This window comes from Prionailurus bengalensis, chromosome A1 (genome assembly GCF_016509475.1).
Source record: "Prionailurus bengalensis isolate Pbe53 chromosome A1, Fcat_Pben_1.1_paternal_pri, whole genome shotgun sequence".
Classification (NCBI taxonomy): Eukaryota; Metazoa; Chordata; class Mammalia; order Carnivora; family Felidae; genus Prionailurus; species Prionailurus bengalensis.
The window spans coordinates 145,746,789-145,772,096 of NC_057343.1; the positions used below are offsets into that span (position 1 = coordinate 145,746,789).

The 25,308-nt window shown below is 33.4% G+C and overlaps 1 protein-coding gene across 4 annotated transcripts in view; it reads right to left on the minus strand.

Annotated features, from left to right (window-relative positions):
• Nucleotides 1-25,308, minus strand: part of SSBP2 (single stranded DNA binding protein 2) — a 318,553-nt gene that overhangs the window by 30,184 nt on the left and 263,061 nt on the right. For all 4 annotated transcript variants that reach the window (XM_043593182.1, XM_043593184.1, XM_043593180.1 and 1 more), the window contains 4 exons: nt 19,737-19,785; nt 8,186-8,221; nt 6,309-6,363; nt 2,968-3,038 (listed from right to left, as the gene is read on the minus strand). In XM_043593182.1, the coding sequence (XP_043449117.1) occupies nt 2,968-3,038; nt 6,309-6,363; nt 8,186-8,221; nt 19,737-19,785 (211 nt within the window). The remainder of the gene's footprint in view (nt 1-2,967; nt 3,039-6,308; nt 6,364-8,185; nt 8,222-19,736; nt 19,786-25,308) is intronic.

The window sequence follows — 25,308 nt, forward strand, 5'->3', positions numbered from 1 at the left end:
ATTTCTATGATCACACTGAAAACAAGTATTTATCTAATGTTACAATATCTATCTTTAACATTGTAAGACACTTCCACAAATTATTTTCATTTCCAAATAATGGAGGTTATTTTCCTAGATTTTTTTCAGCCTTACAGATTCTGAAACTGACTGCCCTACTTTCCTCATACCATCTGCTTTATATTCTGGATCTTCAGGTTAATCCTCATTTATATCCACATTTTCTTCAGATATTCTCAACTAGAAAGCACATACATTCCAGTGCAAATTAGAGGATAAACATTCTCCTCTCTGCTATTGACAGATCTTGCTATATAAGCCAGAGATGATTCCTAGGAAGCTGCTAAAAGTATTGACTTATTAATAAGAATAATTCAACATTATTATGCCAACATTAAGATTTTTCTTAGCAGCCAATCTATCTTTGTTCAAATGGACATAATAAATAATTCCATCTTGTAGTTTAAATACATTTAGCTCCTTGGGGACAGCTCAATATAGTTAATTCTTGGCAGTCTCAACTATGTCAGTTCAATGACAATTGGACGTTCTACAGCAGTTATATTTAACATTTTTTAAAGTAGTGGGATTATTTTATTTTAAGTTGGAAGCCCAGTACAAAACAGATGTGAACTGATATACGATGGTGGAGCAGGTGGTGGAGAAGCCATGGCCTGCCCACTCAGTCTTTTCCTTATCTCCCTGGAATATTCCTGAGGAAATCTAGAGCCCAGTTTGAAGACAAGTTATCTATAATTATCTTATGTTTACAGTTAAAATAGCCTACTGAAAACCACTTGTTCTTAAAATTTCTGATGCCAAAAGCATTTCTTCCATGTTGTATGGTACAGAATACTGAATGTGGTGTGTGTGTATTTACGTGTGTAGATGGGGTGGTGATGCTTACTAATCAAATAGGCTTTTGGGAGAAAAACAATTGCCCTCAACAGACAACCAGTAACTGTATATAATATATATATGATTGTTTGGAAATAAGATGGCTTTCTATCACTGGGATCATATAGCCACATGCTTATACATTTTCCCAGGATAATGTCATTTCTGTTGCCTAAAATTTTGTAGCCGTAAAGCATACAGATTGATTTATATATATTCTATTTGGTTTATAAATATTTTATAGATTCTCTCTATATAGATTCTATATATAGATTCTATATATTCTAAGTTGTTTACTTAGAATTAATTTTAGAAATTTAATTTATAAATCAATTAAAGAAATATTAACTTTTTAAGCTATCATTTGAGGTAGCTTAAGAATGATAGCTTAAAGAAATTAACTTTGAACTTACTGTTTTGTTCAGCCTTTGTCAAAAGCATAGTATAGATCTGGGCTGAAAAACTAGTGCTGGTAAGGCCAACACCCTCTGAACTTACTTGGTTCGGTCCCTTCATCTGGCCCCCACAGTGTTTTAAAAGACACAAAGACTATTGGTATGTATGCTTGAAGCACAAAAAACTGCAGTCCTAGCCCTCAGCAGGCATTTGCTTTTACTACCTCTGGCTGAGATGAATGGCATTTGAAAAAGTGACACGATCAGCTTCTACTTTTCTTGGATCTCTTATCTTTGTATTGAGTTAGAGAACCAGAATGGAACATACTTGGATGGTATCAGCTTAGCTGCCCACAGAAATGTCTTCAGTGCCATATGCTCTGGGTTTCCTCTCGCACTCCCTCCATTTTAAATATCAAGTTCTAAGATATGAAACTGCACTATGAAGAGCTTTTCTATATTTTTGCTAAATTTCTAAAATGAACATTGTTCATTATCATATTCAATGTTCATTAAGATCACTGTGGAAACACCCTTTAGACATTACTGATAGGAAACTGTTTCTTTTCTCCTGAAAACCAATTTATTTGATTATATAAAGAGGATAGTGATAACTTAAGGCAGTACTGCTTAAGGGAAATAATATATGAGCTACAACACAAACTTACATAAGTAAACTTAGATTTATTAGCAGCCATGTTTAAATAGTAAAAAGAAACGGGTCAAGTTAATTTTAATAATATATTTCATTTATCCTACATATCAAAATTATTTCAGCATATATTCAGTATAAAAATTTTAATAAAATCTTTTACATTATTTTTTTCATATTAACTCCTCAAAGTCTAGTGTATATTTTATACATCACATTTCAATTTGGACTGGCCATATTTCAAGTATCATATTATACTGGATGGATTTCAAGTTTCCCTTTAAAGTCTTTACTGCTAAGAAGCTCAATTATAATAATTATTTCATTCCTGTTTTTTGGTATACTTATGGAAATTCCTTTATGTCTTCTGATTTTTATTTAAACTAAGCAGCCTTATATTCATATATGTCTGTGTATTAACTATACCTTGTTATAAATATTTTTGTTAATATGTAGGTCTTATAGATAAATAATTTTCTGTAAGCTTTCATGGAAAAATAACAACCAGATGCATTATTAAGAACACCCAAATTCTTTATGTAGAACTGCTGCATTTCCATATTTAAACTCCAGATTTCAAAAATCTAAAGAAAAACAAGCAAATCCAACTTCCTGATTTATTTCAAGTTTATCAGGATAAAAGAAATAAACAATCACAATGAAAAATTTAGTGATGCTAAAAATGAGGCGAATGTCAATGACTACACATTAACTGTCATTTCAAATAGTGTTAATTATTAACTATTTGAGATTTTAGATAAAACCACACACCAACATTTTATAATTTATTAGGTTCAGTTTTACATTTAAGTTATAATGATGTGCAATCTTTTGTTATACATTTTTGTATTTTATATTTTTTGTCAATCCAGAACATAGAAGGGATTTGATTATTTTTGGATATCTAGTAAGTTTCTGGATAGTAAAAGAGAAGGCTTAAATAGTATCTAGGAATATTCATTACACTTAGAGTTTGAGCCTTGAAATACATTCCAAAATTAAAAAAAAAAAATTCATATTTACATTGGGCCTGTTAGGTCCAGGAGGTACTGCATTCATTAAAGTATACATGTTGTCTCCAGAGTTGGTTGAATCTGAAACAAAACATTACCTAATTAATATCTTTCTTTATAATTTACACCCAAGTCATCACAAAGTAATAATCAGAGATGATCTGCACACACATACATATTCATAGCTGCAGCACTTAAAATAGTCATTACTAATGTTCAGAAACAAATACTTGTAAGTCATTTTCCAACTCAGAAATTACCATTCTGAGGTTGTAAATGAGAATATTTACCTAATATATAAGGGGTAATCACTTGAATAATTCTGGTCAAAAGGAACATTACTTTTAAAATCTCAAATATTACAGTAAAGTTTTTCTTTTCTAAAAAACATGGATACTTTTTGACTTCATTAAGCAATGTGTATAACAAAAATCTCCAAAAATTCAAATTCAGTAGCTTTTCAGTTTTCATTGTTTCCTTAGGCTTCTTATATACTAATTTAAAACAGTTTATTTATCTAATAATTATTAATAGCTGGTGGGATATCCTGGCTTAATTCCAACATAAAGAGAGTATACAATTAGAATGAAAAATTCTCTTGCTTGAAGTAAAAGTCAGCTTCTTCCAGTACAGCTTTTGATGAAATTTTTTTATTCATTTTATTCTTGATTCATTATAGTAAAAATAACTGTAGTGTATATCCATATAAAATAAGTACCATTTTATAATATTAAAAAATTTACATTTCATGTCTATTAGCTAATTCTAATAAAGTCTCTGAGTACATATGTTCTTATAATGTATTATCTATAGTAAAAGGCCATATATTTTACATTTAGGAAATATGTTTTTCTATTTTCCCACAATTATACAATTTTCTTAAATATAATGTATCAGGCCTCTCTATTCTGAAAAAAAAAGTGTTTCAAATCTACATTAATATATCCTACTGCTGAAAAAGCAGAAATGCCCACTTCAGATGGATCTCTATTTGTTTATACTAAGTAAGGTCCCGACCTACTTTTGTGGCCTTAATTATTTATTTTACATCCTTATGTACATTATATTCCTGTCAACTCAGGCTGCTTGTTCTTTCCTGTGTATGATCAACCGTTTATATCTCCATATTTTTGTTCTTAATTCCTCCAAGTATCTTCTCCCCAGTGTCCACCTACTGAAATTCTGGTCACTACCCCAGGCCCACTGCAAATGTTACCTCTTTCATGAGATTTTGTTTTCTGAAACTTCTGAATTCATGCATGCCCCCTCATCATTGAATTCTGCTTTGCATTCTAGTTAACATTTTGTCTTGTTCTTGTCTTTGTTATAGTGAGTTCATTGAGAGAAGGAGAGAGATCATGTCTTATACTATGTGCCACAGACAATAAATATCTGCTGAGATTTAACTAATGGAATACATTCTATCCCATAAAAATGTATCTTTCAGAAAATCAGTCATTACTAATGACTAAACACAGGAGATCTTCAAATGGTTTTTCATCTTTATTAGCCTAATTTTACTTAACTAATTTTAATAATTAACTTGGAAGGAAAATAGGCTGTATATTTTAAATATATAGAAAGAAAAATAAATTTGTTGTTTTTAATACCAATCAAAAACATACTTTCATCTATAGAAACACCAAGAGAAGTAAGGTTGGTATTTTCTAGACTTCTTTTTATATTCAGAAAAACTTTACAATAAAGTAGACCTTATGGATCCTGTTTTTGGTGGGGAGAGCATTGGCTTCAAATTAGGAATGACTATGCAAAAGATGAGCCCACAGGAGTATGCACAAGGCTAGGAAGACATACTGGTGGCAATTTGTTGGCTTGGAAGGATGGAGAGTAATCAGATTACTTATCACCTGAAAAGTTTAGTGGTTTCTCCAAAAAATTTCATTTATATTGTGGTGAAGTGTTTATTAATCACATGCTACCTTCATAAATTAAACATTAACTTCACATATAAGAATGCAAATGTGCGCAAGATGTTCAATTCGCCTAATTCTATCTTGAATGAATTGTTTCACTTCAATGAAGATGCTCTGAGGACAGAGATCCATGAAATATTTATGCTATATTCCAAATCAGTAGTGAAGCAAAGCAAAATTTTGTGTTAATTATCAGATTGATGCTTTTTCAAAATTAAGAAGATTCAAAAATTAAAAATTATTTATTGATATGATCAATGATAGTTAAGTTCAAGCTTCCACACATCTTAGATTTCAACAAACCAGCTAAGAACATATGAATTTAATACTGTAACATAATTCAGTATTTTTTTATTATAAAAATCTCCCATCTCTTTCATTAGCCAGAGGTTAACACTGATAAAGCCTTAGAGCCTATTTCTTTGTCTTTCTACATTTTTGTATTAAATATATTTTACAATAAAATTGTAACCATATTATATTGAATCATGAACATTTATTCTCCATGTCATTAACAATTCTTTGATAATAATTTTAATGGCTACATTATATTCCTAAAAATTAATTTATTACTTTTGCTAAAATTGTATTAGGTTTGTGCCTACTATTTCACTATTAACTATAAAAAAATGAGCACCCTCTACATAAATCTCGGGTTGTATCTCTAATTATTCTCATAGCAGGATGATAGAAAAAAGTGAATATTCACTTTTTCATGGCTCTTGATACATGTAGCCAGAGCAGTTTCTAGGAGGGGTGTACCAATGTAAACTTCCACCATTACAGTCCTCAAGAAGCAACATATTTAATAGTCTATCTTAAAGTCTTGAAAAGAAAGGATAAAGCTATTTAAAATCATTATATTCAATGATCACAGAAATACTGAGGCATTTTAGTTTAAAAATATTAAAAGAAAAAAATCTTCCTCCAGTACACGGTGAATTTATTAGCTAATAAGTACATATGGACATGTAAGCATATTGATATCTATTGATATCTTAGTGAGATAATAGATATGGTGGGTCTGATTAAAGCTAACCCATTGGCTTTACATGGATCCATCCATGTATTTCATGTGTTATGCAGAATTTTTCTAAGTTGTGAGATTTGGATTCTTTTTCAGAGTCTCAAGGAATCTTTGTGTCAGATAAATTATTGGGCAATTCATATAGATCAACACCATTTGCAATCTGATTATATCTATTACTCACACGACAGGAATTTTCTACAGACTTAAAGTAACTGGACAACAGTTATTTTTAAGAACACTACTTCTTCCTACTTGCTACCTCTAGTCTACTTCCTGTTACCATCAATGAGATAATGAATACTACTGACTCTCTGTCATAACAATTTCTATATTTTGTGGTTTTATTCTAATAATCAAATGCCCGTGTGGTTGGTGTGATTACAATACCTGCTGGACTAGGCATGATGGGTGTTCCTGGTGGCCCTCCACCTCCTGGAGGACCCTAAATAATTATACAAAATTTCAGTAAAAATAAGGCATTTCATAAACAATGTAAGGAAAAACAGAAGAAAAGTTAGGCTTATCTATAATAGTCCAATTTGAAAATAACAGAGGAATTTTCTCCATAATTTATTTTCTTTGAATGCACAATCATTTCACTATTATGCAAGATATGATTTAGCTTAAATATGTTAAGATTGTTTTAATAAGTTTCCAAAAACAATGAGCCTGTAACACTGATGTATTATTCAGGACTTAATCATATCAGGTATAATGAGGTTAAGGAGAAACCATTTATTGGGGCCTTTACAAATCCATAAAACAGAATCATTCATGTGTATCTGTGACTATAATTTTCTTATATTTTGTATCATCATTTTTTATAGGAAACTAAAAACTCAAAGATATTCATATGCTTAAAAAATACATTGATGCTATTTCTTTTTCTATTGGTATCAACTGTAACACTTCTAGAGCATGGAACCTTCTGCTATCATATCAATTAGAAATGAGGGGCAACATTGACTAATGCTGTGGGTTACTAATCAACTGGAAATGGAAATTAGGTGATTCTAAGGTTAACTCAGTTATTTCAGACAACCAATTCAGGTAAAGGGTTTTAGAATTTTTTAGCTCTAAAGTAATCTGTATAAATTACTAAGTGGATAAATTTGTATTTAATTCTGAAGGTGTAGACATAGCCCACTAATTATTTCAGATTATATATATATATATATATATATATATATATATATATATACACACGCTATTTAATAAGCAATTTAAATTTCCTTTCAGATAAAATTCTATAATTTCATAAAACTATGTATTAGGCTTATTCTTAAGTGATTTGAGAAAAAAATAGGTTTTACCCACATCTTACTTTCATTTTTGTTTCATAGAGAATGTGAAAAATGTTAGGCCTCTTAGTTTGTATAGCTTAAGAGAACATTGAGCACTAAGTTCACAGGTCCAAAACAGCATGTGCTTTTTACTACGTTCATAAAACACTATTTCTACGGAGAGTAAAATGCTCATTGATCTTCTTAAGCACTCCTTTTTTCCTACCCCAGTTAGCCACCACCTCTGAAAATTTCTTTAGGAAAGATTTTCCTTTTTACCATTTTATCTTTGCTCTTCTGTTAGGCGTTTACTCCTAAATATTATAACAATTTATCTTCCATGGTGGCCTTGAGATGTAGCAAGGATTATAATGTTACGAGGGTTAAAAGGTCGTTTGTAAGTTCAAGAGCTCATGTAAAACCTACTAATTTGATTTTAGGTGTAAATGAATTATTGGAAAATTTTAACATGTACTAAATAATGATAAGAAGAAAAATAAGTGCTTTCAATACCAAAGTATAAAAAAGCCCCCGGCCCCCAAATGACTAGTCATTATTCTGCGATATGATTCCCTTTGTGATCGGGAAACAGTTTAATGTCTTCCCAAACTTTGTGTGTGGTGAGTGGTATGAGGGAGGGGGTGTACCTCATTCTCCTGGAGAACTGCAAATTCAAGCTTGGCATTGTGTAACTGGGTATGGCTTTCTTCATGATTGGACAGAGTGTATTGTATTGGTTTACAGAAACATATGCTAAAGTAAAACACAGTACTCAGGGCAATTTTGGCCAGATTGATAACTGTCTCACTAATGAACATCAACATATGTACTGAGGTTGGCAGACGAAAAACTCAATACATATCAGATGTTCACTTCTTGGCCAATACACAGGGGCTCTTCTTAACATCTGGACAACTATTTCATTGCCCAAATAAAACATAACATCAATTCTTATGAGCAAACAATCCCAAATGTACTTACTACATAATTCCCAGGAGATGCTGAGGAGTATGGTATCTGGAACACGAATAGGACAAAGAAATATATATTTTGATTCATGTGACAATACGGAAACTTACCTACAATGAATCTATATTCTGACTTTAATCAAGTTTTAAAATGTATCACAAAGGATGATAAAGAATAAAGCCGTTCATATCTGTCTGAGTGCTGGAAAATGAATAAATGCAACATTATCTTGAATTTATGAAAAAGAGTGGATTTAGGTCGAGAAATTTAGATTTCTAGCTTTAAGTTATACTGGTTTTAGAGCAGTTATACTCACTGCTTGATACTAATGACACTTATTCTGTAATTAGAAAGATACATATTTGTGCAGTGAAAAACCAGAAACCAGAGTTTTTCAAATTAATAGCTTTTACAGATACAACTTCCAATTTATGTGCATTCTGGGATGCATTATTATTATTTTTAAGATGGGTTTCAGGCTACTACATTCATGTGGTACAGGTCAGTACTTGATCTATAGACCTCATGTTTCCCCCCTTCCTTTTCTAATTAGCTACTAGAAACTAATATAACAAATGCAAAAGGTTTTCGTTAATATAAGTCTCCAAAGACTACTAACTTGTGGGGATCAGATATGGATAACAAATTCTCTCCTTCCCTTCAAGCTCTTAACCAAACTCTTTTCTAGACATTACATAGTATTAATACAACATTGCTTTTATAATTTTAAAAATGAGAAGTAGAAAACAGATATTTAAAAACTAAACACTTGAGTGTTGATATTAATAAAGAAAGCTAAATCCGAATATTTTATTTTTTTTCAAAGAAGCTCATTAGCTCACTTGCATGAAGAATCTGCACATCCAGAGGAGATATTTTTGTCTTGTTTTAGAAAAAGCCATAAACTACTATCTTCTTGTAGGTACATAGCCAGATTAGGACCATTACAGTAGTGAAAAGATGATAGTTCCTTTACCCTAAACCCTCCTTCTAGCCCAACGCCTTCCATATAATTAAACATAAAAATAATATGAAACTATACAGTAAGAAGGAAGTATAACAAAGTTATGATTTTCCTCTAAGTTATTTGAAAGTTGTCTCCTTGTTGTTTGGTGTCCACGCTTTGCCTTAAGCACAGACCACATGCCTCTGCGGCCCCTGCTTGGTCTGCCTATGGCTAATTCATCCCTGCAGAGAGTCCTTACCAGGCTGCCTAGTATAATTAATGATGGGGATTACTTCCACTATGAGCAGTGAGATCTGATGGCCAGTACACACTAAACTCGGTGCTAGAAATCAACTTTGCTCTCTTGGGCCGCTGTTAGTGCATGATCCACCATCCATCTTCTGATTCTTATTATTTTAAACATATGCATTTACTCTCTCCAAATCACTACCTTATCTGTTGGCTCCAATTTTCATCTCCTTATAACTTTAGCATCATGCTCATGTTCTTCTGCCTCTCTCTATTGCCTACCATCATTCTTTACCAACTTTAACATATGAGCTAACCACCCTTTAAATCTTTGGAATTTATACTTTATTGCCTTCCTTCATTTCACAATATACTTCCTTCTCCTCCATTTGTGAGTATGACCACATCCCAGAACTCTTCACACAGAGATCTAAACAATTCCTTTGCCTGACATCTTTCTTATTCCTCATGACACTCACAAATATATTATTCTATATTCCAACAAGAACCTTCTTCCATTACAATTCCTCCATGTTTTCCCTATTATTTCTGTATTTATTTCCTGTAAGTCCATTATTTCCTTATTAGTTTCCTGCTAAATTGTCTCTGCCACTCCCCCATGCCACTGTCAGCATTTTGTTTCTCTTTCCAATATTTTAAATTCATTATCTCAAAGCCTACTTAGTTTCCATCTCTTTGATCATCCCCTAGCTACCTTTTCTATTTCACAGTAGAGATTTCCCAGAGAGAAACACAAAATAAGGGACAAGGTCCAAAATATAATCATGTTCTCCAATTTCAACTTAGTCTTCACTAATAACTGGAAGCATTTTGGCTCAGCCTTCATGGAAGCCCAGAAGCATTCTGTGGTGTGCCAATAAACCAAATAAATTCAGGGGAGAAAAAGGTCCCAATCTGTAGCATTTATCAATTTATGTGGTATGAATATTCCTACATGAAATATTTCAAGCTACAATGATTCTTTTTTTAAATTTTTATTTATTAATTTTAAAAATTTATTTATTGTTTAATTTATATCCAAGTTAGTTAGCACATGGTGCAACAACGATTTCAGGAGTAGATTCCTTAATGCCCCTTACCCATTTAGACCATCCCCCTTCCCACAACCCCTCCAGTAACCCTCTGTTTGTTCTCTATATTTAAGAGGCTCTTATGTTTTATCCCCCTCCCTGTTTTTACATTATTTTTGCTGCCCTTCTCTTATGTTCATCTGTTTTGTATCTTAAATTCCTCATGTAAGTGAAGTCATATATTTGTCTTTCTCTAATTTTACTTAGTGTAACTTAGAATAAGTTCCATCCACGTAGTTGCAAATGGCAAGATTTCATTGAATATATATACCACTTCTTCTTTATCCATTCACCCGTCGATGGACATTTGGGCTCTTTTCCATACTTTGGCTATTGTCGATAGCATTGCTATAAACATTGGGGTGCCATGTGCCCCTTCAAAACAGCATACCTGTATCCCTTGGATAAATACCTAGTAGTGCAATTGCTGGGTCATAGAGTAGTTCTATTTTTAATTTTTTGAGGAACCTCCATACTGTTTTCCAGAGTAGCTGCACTGGTTTGCATTCCCATCAGCAGTGCAAAAGAGATTCTCTCTGCATCCTCGCCAACATCTCTCGTTGCTTCAGTTGTTAATGATAGCCATTCTGATAGGTGTGAGATGGTTATCTCATTGTGGTTTTGATTTGTATTTCCCTGATAATGTGTGATGTTGAGCATTTTTTCATGTGTCTGCTCGCCATCTGGATGTCTTCTTTGGAGAAGTGTCTATTCATGTCTTTTGCCCATTTCTTCCCTGGATTATTTGTAAGCTACCAATGATTTAACAATTAACTCAAAAAATTCCTGAATACTTAACAAGTAGCTTTCATGAGCTGGCTGTCATGGTGATTATAGCATGGTGAGTTGGTGGTCTGCCCTTGTGTCATATGTTAAAGCTATCAAATTCTTACTATACCTTCATCTTCAACTCAACACTCCAAACTTATAGATTAAAATTTTCATCCATTCATCCACGTAGAAAAAAAGATAATCTTCCTATTTGCTTCCAAAGCTAGCCCCATCTCATCCTCCTAACACCTTGCTCCTTTTATAGTTTTAAATTTCTCCTTCTTCATGGTTCCTTCAAACACAGTTAAACACAGTTTTTAAACATTTAAAAATACTTAAAAAATTGTTACTTCATGTAGTTCAATTTTTTTCCATGTTTGTCCTGACAAAGTCTTTAATTTTGGCTTATAGTCACTATTTCTACTTCATATTTTTTGGTGCCCTCATTAAAAGAAAAAGATCATTTGGACTGCTACTCCTGGTAGCACTTTACTGAACACACACTCTTGAAAGTTACCAGTAGCATCTGACAGTCTAGTGTGAGTGACATAAAATATAACAATATAGGTAGAAGAACTATGTGGGTAGTGAGCTGGATAGCTGACTTATAGAGAATAGATTATCACCAGAAAGACAAAGAGAAGGATCGAAAGAAGGAAAGAAAGAAAGAAAGAAAGAAAGAAAGAAAGAAAGAAGTAAACACAAAATATAAAAGTACATAGATTATTAGGGAAATGGCATATAATTTTACCCAGCTGCTATAATGTGGTACTTATAGGAAACTGAAATAAATGATAAGCATATATGGTCAGACTGTTGAATTTATACTGTAGGAAATAGGAAGTCACAGGTTTTAGAGAGACATATTCCAATTTATATTTTAGTAAGATAACCCTAGAGGTATCACAGAATACAAATACAAGTTAAGAGTCTATTGCAAAAGGTCTAGGCAAGAGATGATAGAGTGTTCTAGGAAGCACTGATTAAGATAAGTAGGAGTAAGAAAGTTTGAAAGACTTCACAAATGTACTTGGCAGGGCATAGTGGCAAACTAGGTGTGGTGGACAAGGGAAGGCAAAAGTTAAGGTAATACCTAGGTTTCCAACTTGGTGAGTGGGTGAATGATGGTGCCACTAATTCATGTGTAGGGAATTCAGGAAGGGGGGCAAGTTTTGGGGAAATATCTGACATGTTGAATTTTAAAGCACTAGTGCACAGTGAAGTAGACTGATCAACAGATTTTTAGAAATACAGATCAAGAATTTACTAGAGATTAGAACTAGAGATAAAGCTTCAATTGAATACATTTCCATTCTGTGCTGGACATAACAGTTGATCTAGGATTCTATTATATTTAGTGATAGATTTAATATTCCAAAACAAAGCTCACCATCTACCCTCTAAACTTCCTTCTCTTGTATTTCTAGCTGAGTTTGTGTTTTCCCATTCTCCCTGATACCTGAATTCAAAGACTTGAAATCACCTTCAGCTTTTTCTCTTTATTCCCAAATTCAAGGTCATCAGGTGTTTTTTATTCTATGTGTGAAATGCATCCTCATTATTCCTTTGATCACCACTCTACCTCAGGGTCTGATAACATTTTATAGAGCCCATTACTATTATCTCCTAACTTCATTTCCCTATTTTTCATCCATTTTATAAACTATCTTCCTAAAACATAGCTCCCTCCCATATAGGTGATAAATTTCAGATTTCTCCATTCCAAAGCCCTGTACACACCAGGGTTCCCTTTTTCTCCTTTCAGTTTTGTCACCTTCTATGCCTTCCCAAACAATCTTTCTCCCTATCAGCTAACAGTCTAATAATTTTTCCTCAAACATTTTTGGTATTTCCTCTTTTAGTTTTCTACAAAATTTTCTCTACCTCTAGTGTCCAAATTCTTCCAATCTAATTAATCACCTCCTTCCCCTCTCTAGACTCGATACAAAATATCCATTAACATGAATTGAAAGATGAAATGCAGATGTAGAAGATAAGATCAGAGAGCTAAAGATCAGAATCACAGAATTAGAAGAATCCTTTAGACAGATAATTCAAGAGATTGATAATTCAAGAGCTGTGACTGATAATTCAGATATTCTGAAATATTCTGACTCCTAATATCCATGACAGTGGTGTGGGAGCAGGGGAAGAGCAAAGTAGCTAGAGATTTGGAGTTGTTTGTTTGTTTTTAATTTTGGAGAGAGAGAGAGAGAGAGCACAAGCAGGAGAGGGGAACAGGGAGAGAGAGAATCTCACACAAGCTCCACACTGCATGTGGAGCCTGATGCTGGCTCAATCTCACAAACCATGGGATCATGACTTGTGCTGAAATCAAGAGTTTGATGCTCAATGGACTGAGCCACCCAGGTGTCCCTGAGTTTTTGTTTGTTTGTTTGTTTGTTTGTTTTTAATGATTAGCAACATTTTTGTTAAGTAACTTGCTTCAACTGTGAAGTTTAAAACTACCTTAGAAGAACTGGTTTACTAGAAACCAGAGAGGATAACATTAAGACATTATCTGTGCCACTGTAAAGTTGAAAATATTCTATTATTCTTTAGTGCTTTTTAAGAAATTTATTTTAAAGTTTATTTATTTATTTTGAGATGAGAGAGAGAGAGAGAGAGAGAGAGAGAGAATGCACATGCATCAAGTGGAGAGGGGCAGAGGGAGAGGGAGAGAGAGAATCCAGAGTGGGCTCCATGCAGTCAGCACAGAGCTCGAGGTAGGTCTCAATCCCAAGAACCATGAGATCATGACCTGAGCTGAAATCAAGAGTCAGACACTTAACCGACTGAGCCACCCAGGTGCCCCTAATTTATTTTAGACAGACAGAGAGAGAGAGAGAGAGAGAGAGAGAGAGAGAGAGAGAGAGAGTATGAGCAGGGCAGAGGACCAGAGGGAGAGAGAGAAACTGAAGGCTCCATGCTCAGCACAGAGCCCAATGTGGGGCTTAATCCCATGGCCCTGGGATCATGACCTAACCTGAAATCAAGAGTTGGACACTCAGCCAACTGTGTCACCCAAGAGCCCCTTTAGTGCTTTGAAAAAAAAAAAAAAAAGAGCATACATTTGTTTAGAGCAGAGCCTTCTGGAGTAAGATATTTGTATTTCCCTTGGGTTTAATCACTATGATAGATTGTCATTTTTTTCCCTTCAAGGGGTTTCTTCTTTCTTTTTCCTGTCACATTAATACAGTTGATTACTACAATGCTATACTGAACATTTGTTTTGCCTATATCCTCTTTTGCTGACAACTCCTTGAATTTTCTTTGGTGAACCATACCTCTTATTTTTCGATGTGGTTTGGGTGGGGCTCGGGGAGTGGATGTGTGTGACCTTGACCTAGCTGAAAGAGCACTGTACCCTCAGGTTATAATTCATGAATGAGCATATGACCCAAGCTACATAAATCTAGTTTGGCTGGTTATTCCCAATATCTCTATTTACCTGATAAAGAGTTGTGCTTTTTTGTACTCAACTGAGAGCTCTGAGGATATAAGTCTGGAGCTTCACACAGCCTTCTTGTCACGGCAAGGAAAACAAAGGCAAGTGATAGAGACCAGGTGCTGATGGCATTATCTGGACCCTTGGAATCAAATGTGACCCAAAATAAATTTATATCTGTACTTTTTAGATACATAATCCAGTGATATGCTCTCAATATGAGCCTACTTTGGTTGTTTTTCTGTACCTTATAATTAAAAGTCTCTCCAGACAAAGATAATAAAGATATTTTCAATAAAAGTGTTTGCTACTTAATGATCAGAATGTGGTACATAGCTAAACTCAAGTGCACAGCTCTTTTGAAAAATATAAAAAAGGAAAATTCATTGGTGGATTTGTAAATAAACTTCCAAATAAGAATCTGAGGCTAATACTGTAATGCTCAGGTCAAAGGAAGTTAAAAGTGAAAATCATACTTCTATTCTGAATTAAAAACATGAATTTTCCTTAAAATTTTTTTTGTACTGTCTTGTAAAAGGGTACAAAAAACATTTTTGATTAAAATACTTTTATAACAGAAAACTGTGGATTTATAAAGATTAAGCAAATAAATGAATATACTGTACATAATGGTAGGCATATTTCTTACTTTCAAAGAAGTAAAAAAGCAGAAAGTCTACAATATATCCTGTTATGTTGTATTGAAATTGAAGCAATAGTGTGTACTAATGGTTTTAGTACATATAGATAGATACAGAAAGATATACATGTGTATGGGAATGTGTATGAACATCCATCTGTATCTTAGCTATTTCCCTGGGGAGGCTCTTGAATCTGTATCACTAAATACCCCTCTCCATTTAAAGGAACCATGGCTCCTTAAAGAAATGGCTGTTTCAGAGCCAACACTGGGAAAATACAAGATGAGTTTCAAAATGCTCAAATAATGGAAACATGTCAAAAGGACACATGATCCAGCTTGAAGGGGTTCCTATTGGCTAAATCTGGAGTGACTTTAGCATCAAAAACCTACTGAATAAAATGAGTCCACAGACATATTTGATATACAGTGAATGAATAAATGAATGAATGAAGAAAGAAAAACTGTAGTAGAGTCAATTAATAAATGAAGAAGGAAAGACAGAAAACAGCCATTTGGTAACCAACATAGCAAAAAAACACTTGGGGCAAGAATCACCAATGGAGGCCGAAAGTAGCAGATCAAAGTATGAGGAAGAAGAGGATATTTATTTACTGTAGTTTCAAAGTATATCTCCACAAATTAATAATTACAAAAGGAAAAACAGTAATTTTATAGTAGAGAAACCTGACAAGCACCACCCTTCACTAAGTGAACAAAGTTAACAGTAAAAGCAATGGGACAAATCTTTATCACATGCTTCCTGAAATGATGCACTGAGAAAATCACAACATTCCTTCTGTGGTATTCCTACCAAATATGTATTACCTGGATCTAATCATGAGGAAACATGAGGTAAAACCAAATTATGGCATATTCTACAATATAACTGATTTGCATTAAACACAACTGCAAGGTTAAGAAAAAGGTAAGTTGAGGAACTGTCCTAGATTAAAGACAAGAAGTCCTGACAGTTAAATGTAACAAGTGAACTGGGATTTTCTTTTGTTATGAAACACATTATTGGGACAATTGGGGAAATGTGAGTGAGGTTTGCAGATTAGAGAATAGCATTACATTAATGTTTACTTTCTAATTTTGATCTTAACTGTAGTTATGAAAGATAATGTATTTGTTTTTAGTAAACATGCACTGACATATTTGGGGATAAAGGGTCATCATGTCAGCAACTCAAATACAGCTCAAATGATTCAGAAAAAAATATGTACATGCAGAGAGAGGAAATCATAGAGCAAAAGTGGTATAACTTGGGAATCTGGATGAAGCCTGTATGGAAGTTCTTTGTATTATTCTTGTAACTTTTCTATAAATCTAAGGTTACTTTGATATAAACATTTAAAATGAAGAAAAAGTATATAAGATCAAACAAATATAAGACATATTTGAAAACAGCAAAAAACAAAACAACTAACCACTTTAATATGCAACCCTCAAGAGTCAGAGACTTATTGTATTGATAAAAAACAAAAAGTATTTGTAATTATACACATGGACAAGAAGTCTAAGGAACTTGGAAATCAAAACAGTATAGGTAAGTTGTCACTAGAATATAATCGATAGCATTTAGGAAGAAAAAAATCCCTCTTAAACTGTTTTTGCTTTGTTTCATTTAAGCCTTATGTTTTTCCCAGAAAAGTCATCAGTTTTTTACGATTTTTTTTTTCCTTGTTCTCATAATAAATCATTTCTCAGAGGAACACTTTGCCTTTCTGTATTCAGGATGATGACCCCCTTTCCGTTTCTGGAAAGAAAGCTTTGGGCCCTCCCTACTTTTTTTCCCCATTCACTTTTTTTTTTTAAATGCTTACTTATTTTTGAGAGAGAGAGAGAGAGAGAGAGAGAGAGAGAGAGAGAAAGAGACAGAGAGACAGAGCATGAGTGGGGGAGGGGCAGGGAGCGAGTGAGACACAGAATCAGAAGCTGGCTCCAGGTTCTGAGCTCTTAGCACAGAGCCTGACGCAGGGCTCAAACTCATAAACCATGAGATTGTGACCTGAGCTGAAATTGGACACTTAACCGATGAAGCCATCCAAGCGCCCCTCCCTATTCACATTTCTTTCAGTGAGGGGGAGATGTATCCACACGTGATATATATTAACACAAGGGATTATTTTCAACTCTATTTCTCGCATGTATGCTAGTCAAATGCCCATTTCATACTGACTGTAGGATGGCAGTTTGATATGCATACCTCCTACCCTAGTGTTTCTCAGGGTCTAAAATAATGCAGACCTGCTGACCCAATATAGTGTGTTCTCCTATCCACAGTGCTTCACTCCATGAAATTCTGAAGAGGTGGAGTGCATCAAAACTAAACATGAGCAGAATGCAGAAGTCTCTCCTCATCTCTGCCTCTATCCAATACTCTTACTTGGATAATATACCTGCTTGGTACAATGCACCATCCTCAATATCAAATCCTGCTCACCTTCCCAAGTAGTTTTTGGAGGACAGAGTCTCCAGATGAGTGTGTAAAAGGAGGTAATGCTGGAGGAAGGCTGTGGCGGGTGTGAATTACACGTGGCTGTCTGCAAGGGGCAGTAGAGGGATAACTGATAGAGCTGACAGTGAGGAAGGAGAGAAGAGTCTTCTTGCTTCTAGGTGGGAAGGCTCACAAAGTTAAGGTGTGCCATTAATTGTGCTTTTTAATCCAGTTTCGACAGAAATGCAGATTCTGAATAGAAAGTCTTTCCAGATTCTGGCAATAGGAAGAGTCAGTTTTCAGTATTATAAAAAATTGTTTTTTCCTGTACCTTTATGGGTATTTTAAGAGGGAGTTGAAAGAACTGTATGTTGAGCTGCTAGCCAGATGCCATTTTAAAGTGAAATCTTGAATGAATTTGAAAGGCATGTAGCAAGAAGCAAATAGAAATGTAAACTCTCCAAAAGGATATAAGCAAACTAAAAGAATTTTGGAAGAGGAAAGAATTCACATTCACATTATAACATAATATGGATAAAAAGTATTTTAGAAAGATTTGCTAAACGCCGCCTGGGTGGCTCAGTAGACTGGAAGACCGACTCTTGATTTTGGCCTGGGTCATGATGTCACTCACGGTCATGTGATTGAGTCCCGCGTCACGCTCCGTGTTGAGCATGGAGCCTGCTTGGGATTCTCTCTCTCTTTCTCTCTCGCTCTCTCTCTCCCCCTCTCTCTGCCCCTCCCCTGCTCACACTCACTTTCTCAAATATTTTTAAAAATTTCAATTAAAAAAAAAGAAAGATTGGTTAAGATTAAATAGTACACTGAAGATCCAAATGTAAGCAAGGTATCACTCTCTCCACTCCAAATTCTATTTCAATTAGCTATTAAAACTAAGAGACAGGAAGATAACATAAATTATTTTTTTCTCTAAAAATATGATAATTGCTTACTTGAGGAGAAAGTGATTCAGCTTTAGAATAGCTATAAGTTTAGGATAATTCTTTCTATACCATATATACCTCACTTCACATTTTCTTGAAATTTAAATTAACCTTAAACATTGGATCCGTTTCATGTTTATTTAGCATTAAGGTCATTGCTAGTCAATGGGCGTACCTCTGTGCATATTAGCAAAAGGCATCCTTGCTGGGTCAGATACTCATAGACTTTACAAGTGGAGCACAATCTGTATTTTAGTACCCTACCAACTTCCTTGAGTCAGGAACCTTTGTGCAGTGCACACACTACACAAAGGTACACTGCAGAACTCTCTCTATACTGAAGAAACTCAAGGGTTCAAAGTCAAGAAGGGAAAACATTACCAGGATCATTAAATTAAATCATATTAATTTTAAGACTGAAAGCTTAATTTTCATATTATGCATATATTCATGTGTTATTAAGAGAGAAAAATATTTGTGCAGTTAAACCACTATCACAAAACATGTAAGGAAAATTCACAGCATGTCATATACACAGATAGATGTGTAGGAACACCAATTCAGCCAATACGGACAGGGCAAATGCGTACTTGCCTCCAGGAATAGTGAGAGAGCAAACCTAGGTGTAACTAGTATAATAAATACAATCATAATAACTCTGATAGAGATTGAGGTTATCTGGCAACTTAGTGATTACCATAATTATTTTAGAAGATCAAATCATTTTATGATAAATATATATTATAATAAATATAGGCTACTGTGGTATACCTAAATCACATTTTCTATTTTAATTTTGAAGTCTGTTTATCCATATAGAATGCATGTTTACATTAGACTGTGAAGTAAAAAACTTCGTCATTTCAAAAATTATACATATTTTAAAAATATATATGCAAAATATATTTTTTGAATGATTACTTTTTTAAAAAAGTTAATATAACCAATTGCAGGGCTTTCAAAAGCAACAGGATTTTTGTTGTTCAATGCTAGAAAGTGCAAAGAAAATTAAAATATATATATATACTCACTGAATTGGCATTTGTTGGGTTTGGCCAAGGTCTACCACCACCTGGACCCCTATAAGACAATATGATCAATGAAATTTTAACTTATGTTTTGAATGTTTCACAATAAGCAATAACAAATCATAAAATACAACATTTACAATTTAGTTACCATGCAGTTCTAGGTCGGCACTGAAATTACTCTGTATTTTCACAAATTTTTTATTTCTTAAATCAAAAATTTTGATCATTTCACAATATAGTTTTCTTCCCAAATCAAACTACTTTGTGTCGGTCCAATTTTATTTTAAGTTCAGTTATTGTAATAACCACTAAAAGTGATAATCACCTGTAACAGTAAAAACATGGGTAAAAATTACTAATTATGAAATAAATATAAAGTATAATCCTATGACACAAAGATAACTGCCACCTTTATATCATTAAAAATTAAAATTATTTTTAAAATATCAATATCTATAAAATAATTGCTTTTAGTAAACTACAAATATATATATGTACATAAAAGATGACTAAATTTGACTTCTTTTAAAACACACATAGACTATCAGATTACTTTATACATGTATTAATCTATCTCTCAGTGCCACTGACAATTTACATTTCTTTCTTTCTTTCTTTCTTCCTTTCTTTCTTTCCTTTCTTTCTTTCTTTCTTTCTTTCTTTCTTTCTTTCTTTCTTTCTTTCTTTCTTTCTTTCTTTCTTTCTTTCTTTCTTTCTTTCTTTCTTTCTTTCTTTCTTTCAAGTAGGCTTCATACTTAGTGCAGAGCCCAATGCAAGGCTTGAACTCATGACCTTGAGATCAAGCCCTGAGCTGAGATCAACAGTCAGACACTTAACTGACTGAGCCACCCAGGTGCCCAGACAATTTTCTTTTTAAAAAAGGGATCACTTTTTTTGTTTTCATAATTGTAGGTCAAGACAGTGGCCAGAGTAAATCTTGAGATAAACAGGAAATAATCTAATCCAATGTATGTCAGTATATTACTCCACTTTAGGGTGGTGGATAAGGTTTTGTATTCTATAGCTTAAAAGGACATGAATCTTTTAAAACTAAATTAAGTGAAAAAGTCTCTTGTACTCATGCTTCAGTATTAAGTATACCGAAATAAATACTGCTTGATAAAAAGTAGACTACTGTTAGCAGGTCCTCTGTAATTAGGGTCACTCAAGATTCCCTTTTCCTTCTAACTGCAGCAAAAAGACAGAGGAAATTTTTAATTAAAAAACAACAACAACAACAAAAAAACACGTCCCCTGATTCTTATTGCAGAGACCTTAACCCTGAAATTCTCATATGTTAGATAGAAGCTGTCCAAGTTAGCTATATTACCCATGTTAGCTTGGACTATTTAGAATTGTTTTTCATTTTGTTAGGAATTCCCCAGGGATGTAAACAGCAGGGAAGTACATGAAAATTCTTTCCCTGGGCTCTATTAGGGTACCCAAATACAATTTTCTCCTATTCTGCTTGAGGAGTAAAGGAGAAAATGAGATGCCAGAGAGGAGTTGGTCAAAGTATTGTGCACAGGGAGAAGGTTAGGGGCATGTACTTGTACTGTCCCTGGAACCTGTTGCCTCATTAAGATAGGGTTGATGATGATGATTTTACACTTAATTACAGGAACACTTTAGCAAGATGATCTTACATACAGGATTCAATGTCCTAATGGACAGAAAGTGAGGTAAAACATATGGTATGTATTTACCAAGTGAAACATTTTATTTGTTTGATGTTAATCCACATAATTTGTGTGATGTTAAATAAAACATAGTAAAGAAATTGGGAAATATTTATCTTAAAACAGCATAAAATATATGCTATATCCAGGGGTGCCTGGGTGGCTGAGTTGGTTGAGTATCATACTCTTGATTTCGGCTTGGTCATGATCCCAGGGTCATGGAATCGAGCCACACATCAGGCTCTGTGCTGAGAATGGAGCCTTCTTGGGATTCTCTCTCTCTCTTTCTCTCTCTCTCCCTCTTTGTCTCTCTCTCTCCCTCTCTCTCTCTCTCTCCCCCTTTCTCCCTCTCCCCCACCTTCATGCTTTCTATCTAAAAAAAATGCTATATACAAATCATGGCAAAAATTTGTATACAATGATGTTAAGTTGATAATGATCTCATAATTTTAAAAATATGGCTGTATATGATTAAATATCATATTTATTTATCATTTAAAAATTATTTAATGTTAAATTAACATGCTAAATTAAATGTTAAATAACTAAACATTTTACTTAAATAACAGCATTAAATTAAATGTTAAATATTACATTATCAATAACAATACCTTTTACACATTTCAGTTATTTGACAAATACTAATCTAGTCTCAGCACACTATGTATTTCATATCACATTGGATTTTATTTTTTTTTAAGTGTTTATATATTTATTTTGAGAGACAAAGAGCCCATCTGAGAGAGCATGAGCAGGGGAGAGGCAGATAGAGAGGGAGAGAGAGAATCCCAACCAGGCTCAAGCTGCCAGAAAGAGTCTGGCATGGGGCTCTATCTCAAGAACCATAAGATCATGACCTAAGCTGAAATCAAAACTCAGGCACTTAACCGACTGAGTCAGCCAGGTGCCCCCATTGCATTTTAATATGATAGGTTAAGTATTAATAATTCACATGGAGGGGGCCCATGGGTGGTTCTGTTAGTTGAGCGACTGACTTCGGTTCAGGTCATGATCTCACAGTTTGTGAGCTCGAGTCTCACACTGGGGTCTCTGCTGTCAGCACAGAGTCTGCTTCAGATCTTCTGTCCCCCTGTCTTTCTGCCCCTACCCAGCTCATGTTCTCTCTCACTCTCAAAAATAAATAAACATTTAAAAAAAACTAAAAACAAAAATTCACGTGGATAAGCCAAATTTATCCCAACACTGCCGTTGTGATTGAAAACAAAGTTTCACAAATAGTGCTAAATAAAATGGGGGTTATATTAGCGAGAAGTTCTATTAGAACAACCACATAAGCTCAGTAATTCCCACTCCTTTTGAGGACCATCAGTATTATCAAGAAACTAATTTACACACTATAATACAGGAGTTATTTTGAATGGAGATTTCTATATAGGTATAGTCTGAAGTAGAATCAGGATAGCCTCATTTAAAAAACAAAGAGAAAAATGTAATTTAAAAGAAGCATGTATTTTTTGGTAAGTGTATACGGACTTGATAAAATAAAAGCAACTATGATTACTGTAGAGAAAAATTTTTTTGCTGTACAGTCATTTTATTTCAAGACAATAACTACGTAAAATTTATCATTCTATAGGATAACAAGAAGGTCTAGATCCTTTGAAATTCTTTGTCCTCTTAGTTTTACAAAATACCAATGTATACAAAATTGAGTTAGAAATGCTATAATGCTGAATCCTAAACTCTCTGGAAATTTATAAAAATGCGGTTAATTTAGAAATAGTTTCTTTTAAAAAACTTATCCATAATGCACTTGAAAACATTTACATTGTGGCTGTAGTTTGTAAATTCTACTTTAAAGTACTGAAATTGATATTAGGCTTTTATTTGTAAAAATACAATAGTAGTTAGAGAAACATTAGAAGTATACTCTTTAATTTTAGATGATACTATAAATAACTTGAGTTCAGAGCACTGAAATATAAAAATTATGTCAGAATAACTATGTTCTATGGAGATAACCAATAATTGTAAAAATAAAACTACCAAAATTTTGTTCCAAATAGTTTGCCAGTTGGTATACAGTATTTAATTACTTTTGTGAGCACAGCTGGGTATTATTTTTCACTGTCATTATATTTTCATGGCAAACATGAAAAAGTGACAAGCTAAAGAAAACTCATCCAGATATGATTCGCCGGCAGGTCTCACCTGACTCCAACATGCAAATACCTAAGACTGTTAAAAACATAGCTTAAAGTAACACTATTCTAATGCCTTTACCTTTAATTTTTAAATTACCCAACATGTAAAAAAGTGACATGAAGATAGCCACAAATGCTAGTTAGAAATACTTATTTGCCAAAAGATGAATTTAGTATATGTTTTAAAGATACTAAATTATGAAGTGAATTTCAAAAAAGTTTACTCTATTGAGTACAATGGAGACGATACATTTTATTTTTTTATGTCTCTTTAAATTCACTTTTGCTTTGTTGGGGCCAATATCAACACATGAATTATTCTGTCTGTTTGGATCTTACGTACTTCAGAACTTCCTTGTTAAAAGGAAATATTTACATTTTCATTGTTCTTTAAGAATATACTAATTTATAGAAAACTGAAAATTACATAAGACCACAAATAAATCAATAGTAAGAAATAATGGAAATCTGAGTCTGTTAAGGCTCAGTTACTTTAAAAAACAGAAATTATATGAATAATACAATATTGGGTAATAAAAATATTTTAAATGATCTGAGTGTATTTAAGTGAGAAACCCAAATGCAAATGTCAGCAAAAATAATATTAAAAATTCCAACCATATTTTTAGTGTCCATAGTCTAGGGAATTTAATGTACCCATATGTGTTTATTTAAGTGTATGTGAGAAAAGAACCAGACAGTTTTAAGCAGCTGAGTTTTTTAATGGTCACATAAAAATAACTTTTTTCTTTATATTAACAAAAACAGGTTGATCTAAAGTTGACCACATGGCTAATTATAATGAAGTGTTGTACACAAAATGACATTAGGTACAATCTTACCATTTAATGCTAATTTTTAACTGATCATAATATTCAAAATGTATACTCCTTACATCTATACATAGTATTTAAAATTATATTTTCTAAAAGCTATTGCATTTTAAAGTCAGAATCTCAGGTAGGTAAATTTTATATACATCTAAATCCTATTGGTAAGAGTTGCAGCTTTTGATTTAAGCATAAAATATCACTCCTTTTTGTAACAACCATTAATAAAGGCTAAGCCTTTGAGAGATTTAAGAAAAGTCAGACTTCATGTCTACCCATTTTTACTTTAAAAGTAAAAAGACGTGATAGGAAAATTTGACCTACTTTTTTCCCCTTGTTCTGTTAGTTTTGAGTCTGGCTGGTAGCCACTTATTAACCTATTTTCTATTTTAGGCAAAATTGCTTTCCATGAAAATGGTTTCAGAAACTTAAAAAATCCCTATCTATATCAAAGGAACTTGTCTCATTTTATCTTCAATGCCATTAAATGATGGCAGAGCTGTCTAATTTGATATGTAAGTAACCAAAGGACTAATGGGAAAATATATTAGAGGAAACTACCCACAACCCTATATGGGAAGGTTTCATTATTTCTGGTAAGCTTTCTTTAGGCCACATCATAGAATTGACCCTTTAGTGAATTAATGAAAGTCACAAACACCTGGTGTATATGGAACTTTGAGGGCAAGTTAGATATTGAAAAATAAGTTAAAATTCCTTAATAGATGGCATTATTTGGTGTAACAGAAACAACCATGCTCTTTGGGCTTGAAAGGACTTTGCAGTAAAAAACAAACCAAAATACTGTTAGTTTACTCCTTATCTGCACACCTTAATTTTCAAACAAAAATTCACCCTATTAGGGCTCCTGGGTAGCTCAGTTGGTTAAGTGTCTGAC